The sequence below is a fragment of the Manis javanica genome, chromosome 14, assembly GCF_040802235.1.
Source record: "Manis javanica isolate MJ-LG chromosome 14, MJ_LKY, whole genome shotgun sequence".
Taxonomy (NCBI): domain Eukaryota; kingdom Metazoa; phylum Chordata; class Mammalia; order Pholidota; family Manidae; genus Manis; species Manis javanica.
In genome coordinates, this window is record NC_133169.1 from 17,874,819 (window position 1) to 17,893,290 (window position 18,472).

The 18,472-nt window shown below is 36.4% G+C and overlaps 1 protein-coding gene across 1 annotated transcript in view; it reads left to right on the plus strand.

The window, feature by feature from the left end:
- The window catches only part of USH2A (usherin), a 721,517-nt gene that overhangs the window by 368,111 nt on the left and 334,934 nt on the right, over positions 1 to 18,472 (plus strand). Inside the window, exons 33-34 of the mRNA XM_073222145.1 lie at positions 13,741 to 13,900; positions 15,250 to 15,421. Coding sequence (XP_073078246.1) covers positions 13,741 to 13,900; positions 15,250 to 15,421 — 332 coding nt within the window. The remainder of the gene's footprint in view (positions 1 to 13,740; positions 13,901 to 15,249; positions 15,422 to 18,472) is intronic.

Genomic DNA, 18,472 nt, shown 5'->3' on the forward strand with positions numbered 1-18,472 from the left:
TTTAATTTGCGTTTCCCTTCTTCTGGACGTCTTCTATTTCACCGGGGATTTCCCAGTCGGCCACCTGGGCAGCTTCCTCTACCATGTATCATGTTCCAGCCTCTCTCTTCCTTTTTTCATGCCTCATTATTCAAAGGATGCTAGTGACACTTCATCTTCTTATGGAAATACATTGAGAATAATCAACATTGGGATGGATAGTACAGGCATAAAAATGACTTTGGGAGTCAAAAAAGCTGTTTCATCAGTGGTTTTCTCTTCTTTATATTTTTATTGAGTTTATAGTTCTCTAATTTTCAGAATCGAAAGAAAATCCTTAATTCCTACTGTAGCAAAGGCATAGCAATCAGATTTTCCAAACCAGAAATGTGGCCCAACATGTGTGTGTGTGTGTGTGTGTGTGAGAGAGAGAGAGAGAGAGAGAGAGAATTAAATTACCTTAAGAAAAACATTGGAAAAGAAAATCAATTCTTCACTGGTTTGAAAATCTTGCCTCTGTAGTCATCATAAGCATAAATGAAGTGCCAGTTGAGCATGGAGCATGTATAAATCTTAGTCAATAAGAGGTATACTTTTATTTCTATTTCTATGTTTAACTATATCTTTATTTCTATAGCTCAACTTAACATCTGACTTCACTCCCCTGCAATTTAGTTAATAATAAATGAGTCACAATCATTCTCAGATGTCCCTTCCTCTTCTCTGATTGTGTGAAAGCTAGAGTCCTACACAGTTTCTTGGCATTTGGGATATGACCTTCCACGGTTCTTTCCTTGTCTATGCAAATAGATTACTTTTGAGATAATCCCTTCAGATCCAGTAGATCTCTTTATTGTTTCTGTACCAAACTTGGAAAACTAAAATCCTTGCAATGTTTTCTGTGGCCCTGCCTGCCTACATATGCCCAAGTGTTATCTTTAGCTGGGATCTGTTCCTTCCCTGGGACTCTATCTTCAAAACAGGGGTCAGGGTCCCTCCTCCCGGGACCCCACACATTTCTTTCTCCTTCCTTCTATCTTTATTCCATCAATCTGGAAATCTGAGGTGCAGGAAGTGGGGCACTAAGTACTCCTTGTTTTTCTCAGATGTTCTATCTGAACCTGAGTCCTCTGTCCCCTTAGTGGCTCTGTTCAAGAGGGTCATCTTGTTCTTTCTGCTTCCAACCACATTTCTAAAATTAATTAATTAATTAATTTTATTTTGGTATCATTAATGTACAATTACTTGAACAACATTATGGTTACTAGACTCCCCCAATTATCAAGTCCCCCCACATACCCCATTACAGTCACTGTCCATCAGCATAGTAAGATGCTATAGAATCATTACTTGTCTTCTCTGTTATACTGCTTTCCCGTGTCCACCCCACTAAATTATACCTGCTAATCGTAGTGCCCCTTTTTCCCCCCTATCCCTCCCTTCCCATCCATCCTCCCCAATCCCTTTCCCTTTGGTAACTGTTAGTCCATTCTGGGGTTATGTGAGTCTTCTGCTGTTTTGTTCCTTCAGTTTTTTTGTTCTTATACTCCACAGATGAGTGAATTCATTTGATAATTGTCTTTCTCCACCTGGCTTATTTCACTGAGCATAATACCCTCTGGCTCCATCCATGTTGTTGCAAATGGTAGGATTTGTTTTCTTCTTATGGCTGAATAGTATTACATTGTGTATATGTACCACATCTTCTTTATCCATTCATCTACTGATGGACACTTAGGTTGCTTACATTTTTTGACTATAAATAGTGCTGCGATAAACATAGATGTGCATCTGTCTTTTTCAAACTGGACTCCTGCATTCTTAGGATAAATTCCTAGAAGTGGAATTCCTGGGTCAAATGGTATTTCTATTTTTAGTTTTTTGTGGAACCTCCATACTGCTCTCCACAATGGTTGAACTAGTTTACATTCCCACCAGCAGTGTAGGAGGGTTCCCCTTTCTCCACATCCTCACCAACATTTGCTGTTGTTTGTCTTTTGGATGTTGGCTATCCTAACTGGTTTGAAGTAATATCTGATTGTGGTTTTAATTTGCATTTCTCTGATGATTAGCAACATGGAGCATCTTTTCATGTGCTTGTTGGCCATCTGAATTTCCTCTTTGGAGATGTGTTTGTTCAGCTCCTCTGCCCATTTTTTAATCGGCTTATTTGGTTTTTGTTTGTTGAGGTGCATGAGCTCTTTGTATAATTTGGATGTCAAACCCTTATCAGATATGTCACTTATGAATATATTCTCCCATACTGTAGGATGTCTTTTTGTTCTACTGATGGTGTCCTTTGCTTTATTTACAGAAGCTTTTTAGTTTGATATAGTCCCTCTTGTTCATTTTTGCTTTTGTTTCCCTTGCCCAGGGAGATATGGTTATGAAGAGTTGCTCATGTTTATGTCCAAAAGATTTTTGCCTATATTTTTTTCTGAGAGTGTTATGATTTCATGACTTACATTCAAGTGTTTGATCCATTTTGAGTTTACTTTTGGGTATGGGGTTAGACAATGATCCTGTTTCATTCTCTTACATGTAGCTGTCCAGTTTTGCCAACACCAGCTGTTGAAGAGGCTGTCATTTCCCCATTGTATGTCCATGGCTACTTTATCATATATTAATTGACCATATATGGTTGGGTTTATATCAGGGCTTTCTTGTCTGTTCCATTGGTCTATTGGTCTGTTCTTGTGCCTGTACCAAATTGTCTTCATTACTGTGGCTTTGTAGTAGAGCTTGAAGTCAGGAAGTGTAATTCCCCCTGCTTTATTCTTCCTTCTCAGGATTGCTTTGGCTATTCGGGGTCTTTTGTGGTTCCATATGAATTTTAGAACTGTTTGCTCTAGTTCATTGAAGAATGTTGGGGATTGCATTGAATCTGTAGATTGCTTTAGGCAGGATGGCCATTTTGACAATATTCCAACCACATTTTATTTTAAAGATACTATCTATTTTATAGATCAATCTAGATTTATAACTTAACTGAGGGAAATTGAGATAAGAATTTAAGTGATGGAAAGACATGGGACCAGGGGCTGAGAAAGACAGAAAAAAAAAAAACAATCATAGGTTAATTTGACAGCCATATTTATCTCAGACCCCAGGGTTTAGATACCAAGTATTACAGGGGTTCAGAGGAGGGAGCTATACCTGAAGCCTCCAGGTTTAGACCCCATTCAGTCCCTCCAGAGAATAGGCCAAACCATGAAAGGAGAGAAAAAAAAAGATCAATACAATAAAGAGAGAAGTAAGGGAACAACACAGTTTTTGCTGAGAAGTGCCCAGAATGTGATTCAAATTGGAAAACCTAAAATTATAGTAGACACTTCCTGTATGTTGAGCAAAGTCTCTCAGTCACATCTCAGAAATATGCGAAGTATTAGAGAGATGAGATGATGAGATTTATCTGGAGCTAGGAATAGGGATAGTTGATAGAGAAAGGGGCTCGGGAGGTGAAGAATACTAGCCACCTGGAGAGTATGGCTTTGAAATGGGTGATCAAAGATCATATCGAGGAAAATGCAGATGTTGCAAATACCCTGGAAATAAGAAAGTACTGAGACTGGACCTTGTATGCTAGCAAAGGAGTGATTGCATTGATGTGACAAGTGAAAGACATGGGAGGTTACCTGTTTGTGATCTGAGAGGGCAGATTTTAGATTAAATATCTTGGAAATAGTTCCAAGGATGATCAAGAAATGTGTTTAACTATACTGAATGTTGAATAAATGAAGCAGAGGTGAAGGATATTACATTTGAGGAAGTTAAAGCGAAGCCAGAGTGGAGATGAGTCATTATTGAGGATGTTTGAGTTGCCAAAAAAGAGATTATAATTGAAAGAAAACTGAGCCAATGGTGAAGTCATTGAAGAAAGAAGTATGACGTGGAAGGTATAATAGGGCATGTGTCAACTAGGTCTTGGGAATACATTTTCTTAAATATGAGTTAATATTGGTAAACTGTGCTGTCATTTCACCATCTATGTCATGTATATTCATGTATATCATACAATTTGAGAAATATATGTAACCAAAATATAAATAAAATTTAAGTCATCCAAATACCCTCACTCTGAGAAAACACTGTTAATATTTTAGTGAATCTCTAACTCGTGGTATTTTATGAAGTGTGTAGTCTTGACAATTATGTTTTGGCATTCAAATACAACTGTGCTTTTTCCTTATTTTTTAATAATGACTCTCCTTCATCTCATAAATGCACACTCCTCCATAGGTCGGACAGTTGTATTCATTTACTATTTATATCATTATCAAAAATTGGCTGAATTTCTCTCATCATTCAGGCTCATTCTCTGAGTGGTGTTTCTTGATATTCTATTAACAGGGCCACCTCCATCCTCAAATACTTACCACATCACCTTGTTTGCTTATCATAATTATGATAGATTCTTGGAGATTTTTAAACATTTTTTCTGAGAAAAAGTTGGTGAGGGACATAGAGATCTCCCTCTGGTCTTTTCTATTTATTCATTCAACAAATAAAAATATGCTAATTAGACATCACACCAATCCTGGAGATATAATGAACATGATAGAAAATGTCTCTCTGAAGTCAAGGTATTTACCTTCTCCTGGAAAGGATATTAAGTCAGAAATAAATGGTAAGGCAATTTGTGACATGTTTCGGTAATTATGATAAGTAAGTAAACAAGGTAATATGACAGTAACTCGGGTGGCAGTGGCCATGTTATTAGATTATCAAGAAATACCACTCAGAGGAGAATGAACCTGAAGGATGAGAAAAATTCAGCAAGTATGAAGAAAGAGAAAACAGATTTCAGTTTGCAGGAACAACACCTGCAAAGGCCTGGAGGTGTGAGATCGTAGTGTTAGAGGAACAGAAATCCGTCCAGTGTATGGAAGGAATGAGGAGAAGCAGGCAGGTGTTAGGTTAAATAGTATCTCATTCATCATTATTAGATTTCATTCTAAGAGCAATAGGCGGCCACTGTAGCATGTTATTCTAGGAAATCGAAAGGTTACTTTTGGTTGATGATCTTGCTTCCTTCTTCACTGAGAAAATTTAAGCGGCTGTAAGAAATCCCACATGTTCCCACTCCCATCTACCCACCAACCAGCATTCATACACACATTGTCTACCTTCTCTCCTGTTACTAAAGATTATCAATCTTTGTTCATTTCTAAGTCCAAATTCTCCACTTTCATACTAGATTCCATTCTTTCACATAGTCAAGGACAAAGCTCCTATAATTCTCTCCTCTTTCATCCATTACTAATTTGGTTTCTCTACTGGGTCATTCCCATTACCATGCAATATATTTTTTATCTCATTTAAATTATTAAAAAAATAATCTTCTCTGGATTCTACTTACCTTCCATGTATTGTTTCATTTCTAACAGCAAAACTTCATTAAAAAGTTGTTTGTATTCACTATTTCTAATTCGTCTTCTCTCATTCCCTCTTAAATCCACTTGAGTCAGGCTCTGATGCTCATAACTGCACTGGAACTTCTATGGCACAAATACTAATGACTGCCATACTGCCAAACCCAGTGGCCTGTTTAATCCTCATCTTATTTGATCTGTCACCTTTAAAATATTTGAATCATATGACTTAGAGGACACCATATCTCATTATTTCACTCATACCTTACTGCTTGCTCTCTTTGGTTGATTTCTGCTTTCTCCTAGACAGTTTAAGGTTGGTATCCTAGGGTACGTGTCCTTACACATTTTCTCTTTTCTACCCTCACTGTATTCGTATTCTCATCCACTTTTATTGTCATCTATATGACGATGACTTCCTAAATTATTTCTCAGTCCAGGACTTCCTGAAATTCCAAGCTTGTATTCCAATTGACTAATTGATATTTCCACTTGGTTCTAATTGATATCTCACACTTTCCATGTCTAAAACATGAATTTTTTATCTTCCCGTTGAGAACCAGTTTTCTTTGTGATAGTCAACCAAATTAATGGTTACTTTATTCTTGCCTTTTCTCCAGCCAAGCACCATGGAGTCGACTTTGGCTCCATTCTTTCTCCCATGCTGCCTGCAATGTACTGAGGAATCCTGTTCGCTTTGCCTTTAAAACATATCCAGAGAGACCCTCTTGAAATAATACCAATGAAATGGTGGCACAGGGATTTCTTGGTTCATTCTATCCTTCATGCCCTTCCTCTCCGGAAGCATCAATTTGAAGAACTATCCACACACAAAAATATCTTTACAAGAGCCAAGGATTCCAGGTAATAGATTACATTACCTGGTAAAGCATAAAAATAGGAAAAACCACATTTAGGAGGATAGGTCACATTACCTTTATCATCCTCCCCTAAGCCTGGTCAGCCCAGCACAGAGAGACACTCTCCCCATGGGAGGGGAGTAAGGTGGGTGCCCAACTTCACCATGGACCCCAGAACTGACCTGCCCAGCAGCAATTCAGCTCCTAAGGCCCTAGGTGGCTCCCTGTATGTTCCCATAAATCCAGACCCTGACTCACCCTAGCGCCTTCTGGCTCCAGTATCCTCAGGCAGTTTCCATAGCTCTGGGGAGCCACCGTGGCACCAGGCTCCCACCAGACTTCTGCGAATTCAGGTCTCCAGTTCATGCCAATGCATGCCAGTTGCAGTGGCCCCAGGTGGCTCCTGAGGCCCAGGAAGTTTCTGGAACACCAGGATCCTGTTGGTAGCCTACAAACCCAGGGACCTAGAGTACCCCTCACTTATATAGGCTGTAGTGGGCCCGGTGACTCTAGGTGTCTTCCTCAGCTCCAGGCTCCCAGTAGGCTTTCAGGGAATGAGGCCACTGGCTCACCCAAGGTTGGGCAGCTGCCATGGTCCCAGGGGCGTCCATTGGTTCCTGCAAACATAGACTCCTAATCCATCCTGGCTTCTGCCAGCCCTGATGGCCCCAGCCAGCTTCTGTGGCACTAGGTTCCTGGCAGGCTCCTGTACCTAAGCCCCTGGTCTGTCCCAGAACCAGGCTCCTGTAGCTCCAGTGTCAAGGATAGCTCCCACGGACCCAGGAATCTAGCCTGATCCAGCACTACAACAGTTCCCAAAGACACAATGTTTAAACCTGTCCCTGAAATCCCAGATTATAGCCTGTGACTCCTGTGGCTCCAGGGTTACTCAGGTCCAGCCCCACGGCCTCAGGCTCCAGGACAGTTTCCAGAAAGCCAGACTCCTGGACTATCCAAGCCCTGTACCATCCCCTACAGATGCAGATTCTGGGCCTACCCTTGTGGTCTCTGGTACCTGGTTGACCCCTGTGGACAAAGAAGAAATAAAAGATGTCTTGAAATGAAAATGGACACATAGCATACCAAAAGTTATGGGATACAGCAAAAACTGTATGAAGGGGTAAGTTCGTAGTGATAAATGCCTACATCAAGAAACAAGAAATTCTAAAATAATCTAACTTTACATCTCAAGGAACTAGAAGAAGAGAAAACAAAACCTAAGTTAGTAGAAAGAAGGGAATAACAAAGATCACATGGAAATAAAATGCAATAGAGACTAAAAAGGCAATATAAATCATCAATGAAACCAAGAGCTAGTTCTTTGAAAAGAAAAACAAAATTGGCAAACCTTGACAAAGCTAGATTCACCAAAAAAACCCACAAGAAGTCTCAAATCAAATCAGAAATGAGAAAATGTTACACATGTTAACACTTAAAATACAAAGGATGATAAAGGAGTATTATGGATGATTATATACCAATAAATTTGGCAGTCTAGAAGAAATGAATAAGTTCCTAGAAACATAATCTACCAAGACTAAATTATCAAGAAATTGAAAATCTGAACAAATTAATGTTTGAATCAGTAATCAAGAATCTCCCAACAAACCAAAGTTCAGAACCAGATGGCTTCACTGGTGAATTTTACCAAACAATCAAAGAATTATACCAGTCTTTCTCAAACTTCCAAAAATAGAAGAGAAAGGGACATTTCCAAACACATTTTATAAGGCTGGCATTACACTGACACCAAACCAAATGAGGAATACTACAATGAAAGAAAATTACAGGTCAGTACCTCTGATGAACATAGACACAAAAGTCCTCAAGAAAAGATTAACAAACTGAATTCAGCACAGTAAAATCAGTAAAATCATGATCAAGTGGGATTTATTCCAGGGATGTAAGGATAGATCAACATCCACAAATTAGTTATTGTGATTCACAATATTAACAAAATGAAGGATGAAAAATATGTGATCATCTCCATAGATGCAGAAAAGGTGTTTTATAATTGAACATCCATTTTTAATAAAAACTCTCAACAAAGCGATATAGAGGGTACATACTTCAACATAAAAAAGGTTATATATAACAAATCCACAGCTAATATAACACTCAGTGATGAGGAGTTGAAAGCTAGTCCTCTAAGAAAAGGAATAAGATGAAGATGTTCACTCTTACCACTTATATTGAACATAGTACTGGAGGTCTTAGCCAGAGCAGTTAAGCAAGAAAAAGAAAGAAAAAGCATACAGATTGGAAAAGAAATAAAACTGTCACTATTTGTAGACATCATGATGACATATATAGGAAAGTCCTAAAGACAACACCAAAAAACTGTTTGAGCTAATAAACTAATTCAGTAAAGTTACAGGATACAAAATCAATGTACAAAATTTGTTACATTTCTATATGCTAATAATGAATTATAAAAGAAACAGAAACAAAATAATCCAATTTTCCATTGCATCAAAATGAATAAAATACCTAGGAATAAATTTCACCAAAGAAGTGAAATAACTGGACGTTAAAAACTATAAAACTATGAGAGAAATTGAAGACAAATAAATAGAAAGATATGCCATACTTATGAATTGGAAGAATTAATATCATTAAAATGTTTAATCATTAAAATCATTAAAATCATTAATATCATTAAAATCCAAAGTAATAACACAGATTCAATACAATTTCTATCAAAATTAAAATGCATTTTTCACTATAATAGAACAATCTTTAAACTGTATGGAACCATCAAATAACCCAAATAGCTAAAGCAATTTTGAAAAAGAAGAACAAAGCTGGAGGCATCACATGTCCTGATTTCAAACCATATTACAAAGCTATAGTAATCAAAACAGTATGGTATTGGCATAAAAACAGGCACATATATCAGTGGAACAGAATGGAGAGCCCAGAAATAAACCCACATATGTATGGTCAAATTTATGAGAAGGGAGATAAGAATATACAATGGGGAAAGAACAGTCCCTTCGATAAATGGTATTAGGAAAACTGGACAGGAAACAACAACAAAAAAGGAAAGGAAAAAAAGCAAAACTCCAGGATATCTACATCAAAGTAAAAAAACTGCTCTGCAAAAGAAACCACCAACAAAATGTAAATTCATGGAGCCACTATTGAAAGCAGTATTGAAATTCCTCAGAACATTAAATATGGAACTACCATATAGTACAGAAATTCCACTTCTGGTTATATATACAAAGAAAAGGAAAACTAATTCAAAAAGATATATGCACCCCCATGTTTGTTGCAACATTATTTACAATAACCAAGACATGGAAATGACCTAAGGATCCATTGATGGATGGGTAGATAAAGAAATTGTGGTACACACACACACACACACACACACATCTCCCCTGCCCACACACAGTAGAATATTATTCAGTCATAAAAAGAAGGAAATTCTGCCTTGGAAACAACATGGATGGAACTCCAGGGCATAATGCTAAGTGACATAAATCAGACAGAGTTATTTATTCTGCAAATACTGTATATTTTCACATTGAATAAAAAAGCCAAATTCATACAAACAGAGAACATTCTGGTGTTTGCCAGGGGATCAGGACAAAGGAGAGGGGATGAATGGAGCAATGTCAGTCAAAGAGAACAAATTTCCAGCCATCAGATAAATAAGTTCTGCTGATCTAAGTGCAACATGGCAAATGTAGTGAATAATAATGTATTATATACATGAATGTTGTTAAGAGAATAAATTTTGAACGTTATCACCACACAAAGAAAAGTTAATTATACAAGTGGATAGAGGTGTTAACTAACCTTATTCTGGTAATCATTTCATGACACATATGGATATCAAATTACCACATTTTTATCTTAAATTTAAATGCTATATGTTAATAATATCTCAATAAAGCTGGAAAACATCCAGAATCCAATCATTTCTTACTTGATTACTACAAGCCTCACTTACCTCATTACTATAATAGTCTCCTTTTTAAAAATTGAAGGACAATTGACATATTATATTATATTAGTTTCACGTGTATACCACAGTGATTCAACATTTGTATACATTGTGAAATAATCACTCGAGTAAGTCTAGTTACCGTCTGTCACCATACAAAGTTAACACAATATTATCTAATGTATTCCTCATTCTGTACATTACATCCCCATGACTTACTTATTTTATTAAGTGGGATGCCTGCCTATATTCTTGCTCACTATAGTCTTTATTCCATGCGGTGGTCAGGGTGATATCATGAAAGTCCATGTCGGATCATGCAACAGCTCTGTTCAAAATCTCCTAGTGGTTTCCTAAGTAGGATCTCTTAGATTAAAACCCAAAATCTGTGCAAAGATCTAGAAGGCTCGTGATCTCATCCCTCCTTCGGTCTCTGATGTCATCTCTTACTTATTTCTGCCTCATTTGCTGCACTCCAGCCACGTTGACCTCCTTGCTGTATCTATGCCAGGCATGTTCCTCCTTCCAAGCCTTTGCTCTGATTATTTCCCCTCTTGGAATGGTTCTGCCCCAAGAATACCCACAACTTGTACCCTCAACCCTTCTAAGTCTTTGTGCAGTATGTCACCTCTTTCCTGCAACCTTCACTGACTATTGCCTTTTAAAATTACCCAGCACTCCCGAATCTTCTTGATGTAGTCTTATGTTTTCTATAGCACTTTTTTGCATTGTCTAGCACCAATATCCTTAAACTCCATTAGACAGACATTCCACTTAAAGCCATTCTATCTCTTAAAATGTAAGATCTTTCTCACCCTAAACATCACAACACATTAAGTAGTTTAGGGGTAAAAATCTTAGCTGTGAATGGAGGACTTGACAAGATTTGGTATGTCAGTCCCAGGTCACCAGTCACACCGGCCCTTTCAAGCAACATGGCCTTCCAGGCATGTTCACATCTTCATCCTGGTCTCTCATAGGCCTAACTATGATAAAGTTGGATGTTTCCCAATTCATGGAGGAGGATATTTTGTCACAATAGAATCTAGGTATAAGTAGTAACCCTGGCACTAATTGCTAGAAGAAGCTATACCATCTGAGGCAAATTCCAGGTGAGTTCGTGAGTGAGGTGATCAAGGTCACCTTCAAAGCCTGTAGTGTGAAAGGGAGTGATGCAGTCTGTGATAAAAGAAACTGTGACGTGGTGATGCCATGATAGTGCATTCTGACCCCATCAACTTGAGATGGCTAAGGATTCTATTATGCAAGTCTGCCCCAGCAAACACAAGAAGCAAGTATTGAACTGCTTTGAATGGTATGGCTTCCTTATCACCTTAAAAACTGGGCAAACAGATTCCTTTCTCATTAAGCTAGAATATAAGAAAGCAAAAAAATCCCTGCCCCACCGCAAAGAGTTTACTGGCCGAAGAACATTGTAGCATCCAGTCTCATTTGCTGCTGACCAAGATAATCTGGTACGGCCAGGAGAGATGTTTATGCAAAATATTCCAAAGTTGCTCAGAGTCTGTCATATGGAATACAAATTCTGGCTGGAGCATGTTATTTCAGAAAAGTTAGATGTATTCTCATACTCAAATACTATAGCTTTCTTTTAATTGTTCTCATTTCCCCATCATGGATTCCTCCTTTACTTTAGGTTCTGTATCTTTTTTTGGCTTCTGAAACTGGGTTTAGAGTCAAATTCCCAGCTTCCCTTTCTTATAAAATGCAAGAAATACAGACAGATGGGAGAGAAGAGAGGCTGAGAGGTCACCAGGTTCCTATGAATCAGAAGGAGAAGATGAAAGAACATGGGAATGACAGATGTAATATATTAGCATATTAACATATAATTTTGGCCAGGATTGGGCCTGTGAGAAGAAGCTATTCATTTCAAGCTATGCATGAATTTTTCCTAGAGTAAATAATAGTTTTCTCCCCTTGTAACATATGAGACCACTGTTCTCGTGGTTTTACTTCACAAGGTTCATAGAATGTTGGTGCAAATGAAGGCACCCCACCCCTGTCTTACTTGAGCACACATGGTGCAGCTGCTCATTGTCATCTCTCAGAAGTCCTTGGCAGTGCATACTGCTTCACCATAGGCTTCAAAGTGTCCTTGCAACATATCATCTGACCACATTGCTTGGGGTGTCCCACCTCAACTTGGTACCATTGAGTACCTTTAGGATAAAGTTGTAAAGAAAATAAAGCTTAACCAAAGCATTGTTAGTCTCTTCTTGATGACTGCTTTTTCATTCTGGAGTAACTGTATTTAGTGTAAATTTATTTTTTGGCCTTTCTTCTGATGACCTATATGTTTAACTAATTGATTATACTTTACATGAAAATCAAAGTGTTTTTTCCTAGTTTACTTTTGCTATCAGTGCAGTGCAAAATCTATTTCCCTGAATTAGGTTGCATTTCATTAATCTTTTAAACGTGAAATTGTAGTGGTTCAAGGTTAAGGAGGTTTTAAGAATGTGTGTTACTTAAATTGTGGCTAGATTCTTTCAAAAATACTCCAGAAAACAGCAATCATTTATAGTAGTATGAAAGTATGAATGATGTTTAAATCTTCGTAAAATTGACTGAACTTTGGTTAGATTCATCAACAAAATAATTATTGCAAACATTTATAAGTGAAGTGTTCAGGGTATTTCAGAATTGAATTAGTAAAATATAGATTAGTTTATACTAATGCAAGGAATATAGTATCCTTTAAAAAAAAGTAGACAGGTATAAAACAGGAGGGAAGTTCAGGGGAAGGAGAAATTATTCAACTGTACCTAGATAATCCCATTCATCAATTCCCTTCCTGTTTACTCAGAACATGTATTCAAAACCTACAAGGCCTAGGCATTGTGCTGAATACCTAGGATACAAATAAATCTAGCACCCTTCCTTCCCTTAACATGTTCAGTCTAATGGATCAGATAGTCATGTAAACAAATCATGACACAGTGTTGCAAGAACAGATCTGTGCAAATACTGTGGGAGATAAAGGAGACATAACAGCTCCACCTTGTTCAAGGTGTCATGGCAGGGTGTGTTAAGGACATCTTAAGAAAGAAACAGGCATTTATACTGAGACTAGACAACTTGAAGGTCAAATTATAGTTGGTCAGGTGGTCAGGAGTAGAAAACAATCCGGCAAAAGTAATTACAAGCACAAAGTCATTGTTACAAGCTGTGTTTTCGCATTTCAAAAATAACTGGTTGTCTTCAAATATGCTTTAAAAATAATGTAAATGTTTCTTTTTTTAACCAAGCCATTGAACTAACACTAAACTTAGAAAATGATTTACCTGGTCACAGACATTCAAGAAATCAAATTGTTAAAATGAAAAAGTTAAACCCAGAGTATGACTAACATTTGTCTATTTAAAAATAACTACAGTGTACTTAAGGGATAAGGGATAAAACAAGCTATATTTTATTGCTATTGATTTTTATGGGTATTGATTCTTATTTTAAGCTTTTAACAGTTCTAAGAAGCAAGAATGTAGAAGAGGAGTGAGATCTCCTGAATGAAAAGTATAATAGTAAATACATTTTTTTCTCGCACCTGTAGATTTAGCGGTGTTTACACCCCACCAACTTGTACTCAGTGCTTGCACACATGTGGGATGTACAAACAGTTCTCCAGTGATACTGTACACTTCACAGCTGCCACCAGAACATGTGGATTCTCCGATTTTGACCATCCTGGATTCTAGAACTGTATATGTACAGTAAGTAGAAATATTGTCTCTGTCACACACTGGTTCATGCAAGAATCTGTGAGTTCAATCAAGGAAAGGGTTTCTGACATAAAATTAATTTTATTGTGATTAAATGCATAAAAGTGATTAGTTCAGTAGTTCGGGGAACCTTTGATTATCACTTGCCAACTTAATTTCCATTTTGTCTTTATGCAATCAGGCTGAGATACATATATATATACAGATTTTGTGCAAACTTTAGTAAGAGGAAAACTGACCACTTACATGACTACTTTGGGCTTTTTATGTGAGATATTATTTGCTTGATTGTAATGATTTGAAATGAGAAAGTAAAAACACATATTTTCTTTGTGAGTATAAATTAGGACCTTCTTTTTCCCTTGCAGTTGATGTCAGAATGGAACTTTCACATATAGGCATGTTTTTTTATTTTTAATATTAGTGATTCTTATCCATCACCTAATATATGAAGTAAAAGATATATGGCAGTACTGAATTAAAACTTAATCAGTCTCTCTTATCATCAGTTAATACTTGTTTGTATTCATCTCTCTTGACCTTAAGTTCTCTCATCTGTAAAAGAAGAGTTTGGACTGAATATATTATGATATTCATTCAAGCTGAAAAGCATTATGATTTATATCCCATTGTTCCAAGTCTAAACTCCCCTATTGATTTTCAGTGTGCCCCCAACTGAGTTCACATCACTTACCCCAAAAGATTCCCCACTACTCTAAGTAATTCTCAATTCACCAATTTCTGTCTATTCTGTGGCTTGTCTTGCTCAGGCCGCTGACGCAGGACAACTCTCACCTGCAACACCCCTGCCTTCTTCCCCTACCTACCAAATCGAATCCATCTATCAAGTTTACCATCTTATATATCTAGGTGGTGTGTCTGCTCATTTAAGAAATCTTACTGGACTACCTCAGCCTTTCCAGTACTCAACTTTTTCTGTACTCTAGTTGTGTATTAACTCTATGCTAGATTGCTGCATTTTTTTAAAGACTTTATGTCATTCTTTCTCCCATTTCTCATAAGTTCTCAGATGTTCTACTTCTCCTAATTTGTATTTGGTGACTTAAGTTCAAAATCAAGTGCTCATGCATACGATTTTGTATTTTTAGCTAATTAAAATTACAAGTAACTGGAGAGCAGGCACTACGTCCTATTTCCGATATACCATTGAGAAAAGGCATGTAATAACTGTGTGTTTTTTAAGTGAATCCCTTTTGAGCTTTCAGTCTGCTTTCTTCATGGAGCCATAAATCCACGTTCCTGTGTGTCCCTTATAAATCCTGTATAGTTCAGGTTTGACTTGAGTGAATGACGATGATGCTCTATTTTTACATTCCCAGGTGGAAACAACCAAGAAAAGTAAACGGAATTCTGGAGCGCTATCTATTATATATTTCAAATCACACGCCTGAATTTGCCATTTGGGATGTCATCTATAACAGTTCAGAACTTTTCCAGGATCACGTGCTACGAGACCTATTCCCTGGTAACAGATACCTTATCAAGCTGGGAGTAAGTTCACTTTACTTCTATTACTGTCTCTGTCCCCATCCCTTCCCTTGTTTGTTCACTTTCCTTTGTCGCAACTTTTCTCCTTCACTTAAAGAAAAAGCAAGACCAGAAGCCTCATGTATTGTTTTTTACACAGAAAACTCACTTCACCTCCTCTATGAAATTTTGTTGATCTAATACCTACATATTTATTTTAGATTATGCAAAATAATAGAATAACAATCTGACTCGGTAGATTTTCCCAAATCTAAGTTGAGATTATCAGAAATTTTTTTCTTTTTATCATTTATAGAATGTCATAATTATTGAGGGATTTTTCTAAAATGCTTAATTAATAAGGATATTTCCCCATGAGCCTGTATTCATTGGAAAAAACAATATACAGTATGGAAATGTAGGTCTTTTATTTTTCAGTGAAGGTTTAAATGACCCCCCCCAAATATTCTTGATTGTTATTATGTACCAGTTCACATTACATTTTTATCTCAGAAGAACAGTCACTTAATCAAACCGTAGAATCAACATGGTTTAAAGGCTTCTTTAGAAAGATAATAGCATTTTTAAATACAGAATACCACTTTTATTTACAAAGGTCTTTTAAAAGACCTTGATATTACTGTGGAATTTATACTCAGTAGTTCCTTTTGTTTTTTGATGAAATATAATCTTTTTTAAGTTTAATAGCACATCTGAAAATAACTGAATATAAACATGAGATTGTCCCTATTTGTTTTAAACACACTCTTCATTTTATAGCAATACCTATATAAGGATATTTGCTTTGATAAATGCCATAGAAAATATTCTGCTCTTGATTATGAATAAATTTACATTTATGTAGACACTGTGTATGCATTCATTTTACTTAACATGCTCTTGAATGCTCTAAATATTATACCACGAGAAAATAAACTACATTCAACTATTGCTAACTGTCTGACCTGACACCACAAAACAAGGGCAATCAGACAATGTTAAAAATCCCATTTAGAACTGTCTCCATGTGCCTAGGTGCTTAGCACACAGGTGGATTTATGAAACAAAATCTTTGATTACTTAGTTTTATTACCTAAGGTGTAAGAAGTGGATCAATTTGATTTTCCAAAGCTAACACAGAAACCCACACTATTTTCAAAACAGTGGTAAGATCAAAATTAAGATAACTCTCTTGCTTAGAAGCAACCAAAATTAAACAAGTTATTATGCACTCAGTTTTTATCGGAAGGAGGCAAGTGACACGAAACAACATTCTATTCTTAAGGGAATTTTTTTTAAGATACTCTGTGCCATCAGTGAAAATGCATCTGAATCTCCTGTGTTTATAAACCTATCATACCTTGATAACTAGATACCACTAGTTTGGGAGTCCGCTCTCCTGAGTTGCAATTCAGATTTTTTCACTAACTGTGTAACCTAAGGCAAATTCATTTAAGCACATGGAGTTTTACATTCTTCAAGCCTGAAATGAAGATTTTGAACTAAATGATGTCTCTTTGAGCCCTAAAATTCTATGATACGAAAAAGGTTACCCCAAATAATATTCTATGCAAGATATCATAAAGATGTGGAAGTCCTTGCTCTAACTCTTGTTAGGGAAATAAATTTGCTCTTATTATTTTCGATTTCACTGTATTTATTAAGGCAGAAAATATGCTAATATATTTTCAGGAAATAGTCAACTAAAAGGATTTTTTCTTAACTCTGTTAACCAGTAAATTAAATGAACCAGAACACTGAGGTTCATCTTGGTTAATTGAGAGATTATTGTATATTTCACAGTGTCAACGTAATAACTGACTTTCAAGGTCATTAGATTAGTAGATGGAGATCAGGTTCTCAGCCAGCAGAGTTAGTTGCCTTTCTAGTCTTAGCTAGTTGACTGAATGCTGGAAAACAAAGCATGGACAACAAAGCCTTTAAACAGGTATTAGAAGGCAGGAAGATACATGAGGATTCAAAACATTATGATTTACTCCAGACTCGGAGCATGTATATTTCTTCATGTGGCTTCATTTAATTCTCCCTGTTGACTGGATTATAAACTCCTGAAGGGCAGAGACTGTATCTTTCAAATTATATTTGTGAAGTCAAGCACAGTGCCTGGTAGAAACTGGAAGCTCAACAAGCAATTACTGAATGAATTAATGAGCACTAAGTATATACATTTCATAGAGAATCTGAGACTTCTTACGTAAATTAAATAATCTATAAAATGTCAGAGTTAGGGACTGTATGGTTCCAAACATATGCTCTTTCTACTAGGAGAAACACCATAACATATTAACATATTGCTACACTCAATAAATTGTATTGTTATGAGTGGTGGTGCCTAATAAAGAAAATAAGTCAGCAAGTAAATAAAGAAGCTAGTAAGAGAGACAAGTGACAAGATATGTAAGACTGGATAATTTTTCATATTACTTGTAGACATTCATTTCTGGATAACCATCAAGTGTTAAATATATTTCCTGGATTCTTGGAAATGATGAGCTTAACTTTTCTAAAAATCATTTATAGATGATATGACCTTGTTCTTTTTCTTCACACTTTAAAACATGCTGCATTTTTAATATCCTAAGACCCTACTTCTCTGAAAACAAACTATGGGAAAAGATAATGCTAGTTTTGAATGTTCCTAATAGTCATGATTTCAAAAATAAAATTGATATATTTTTACTAGTTATGCATTTTATTGCACCAAAATTGAATGTACTATTTGGTCATAGGTTACTCCTCATGTCAGGGTAATATTATGACTTCACAATTTTTTAAAAATGGCTGCAATTGATAAAATCTGTAGGAGATGGGTTGAAATACCATATTTTAATGGCTCAGAAGCTTTCAAAGACCTTGCCATTTCATAAAAGCAACTTTAATCAATCCCACTATTTTGTTTAGTTTTTCCAAACCAGAATTTTAATCAGCATTCAATGCATTGAATGCAATGGCTTCTGGTTCTGGGAGTTCAAACAAGGTACTGATTGGTTCAATTTCATTTAGATACTATTGGTTAGAAAAGACCAATCAGAAGCAACTTCAAAACATTTATTT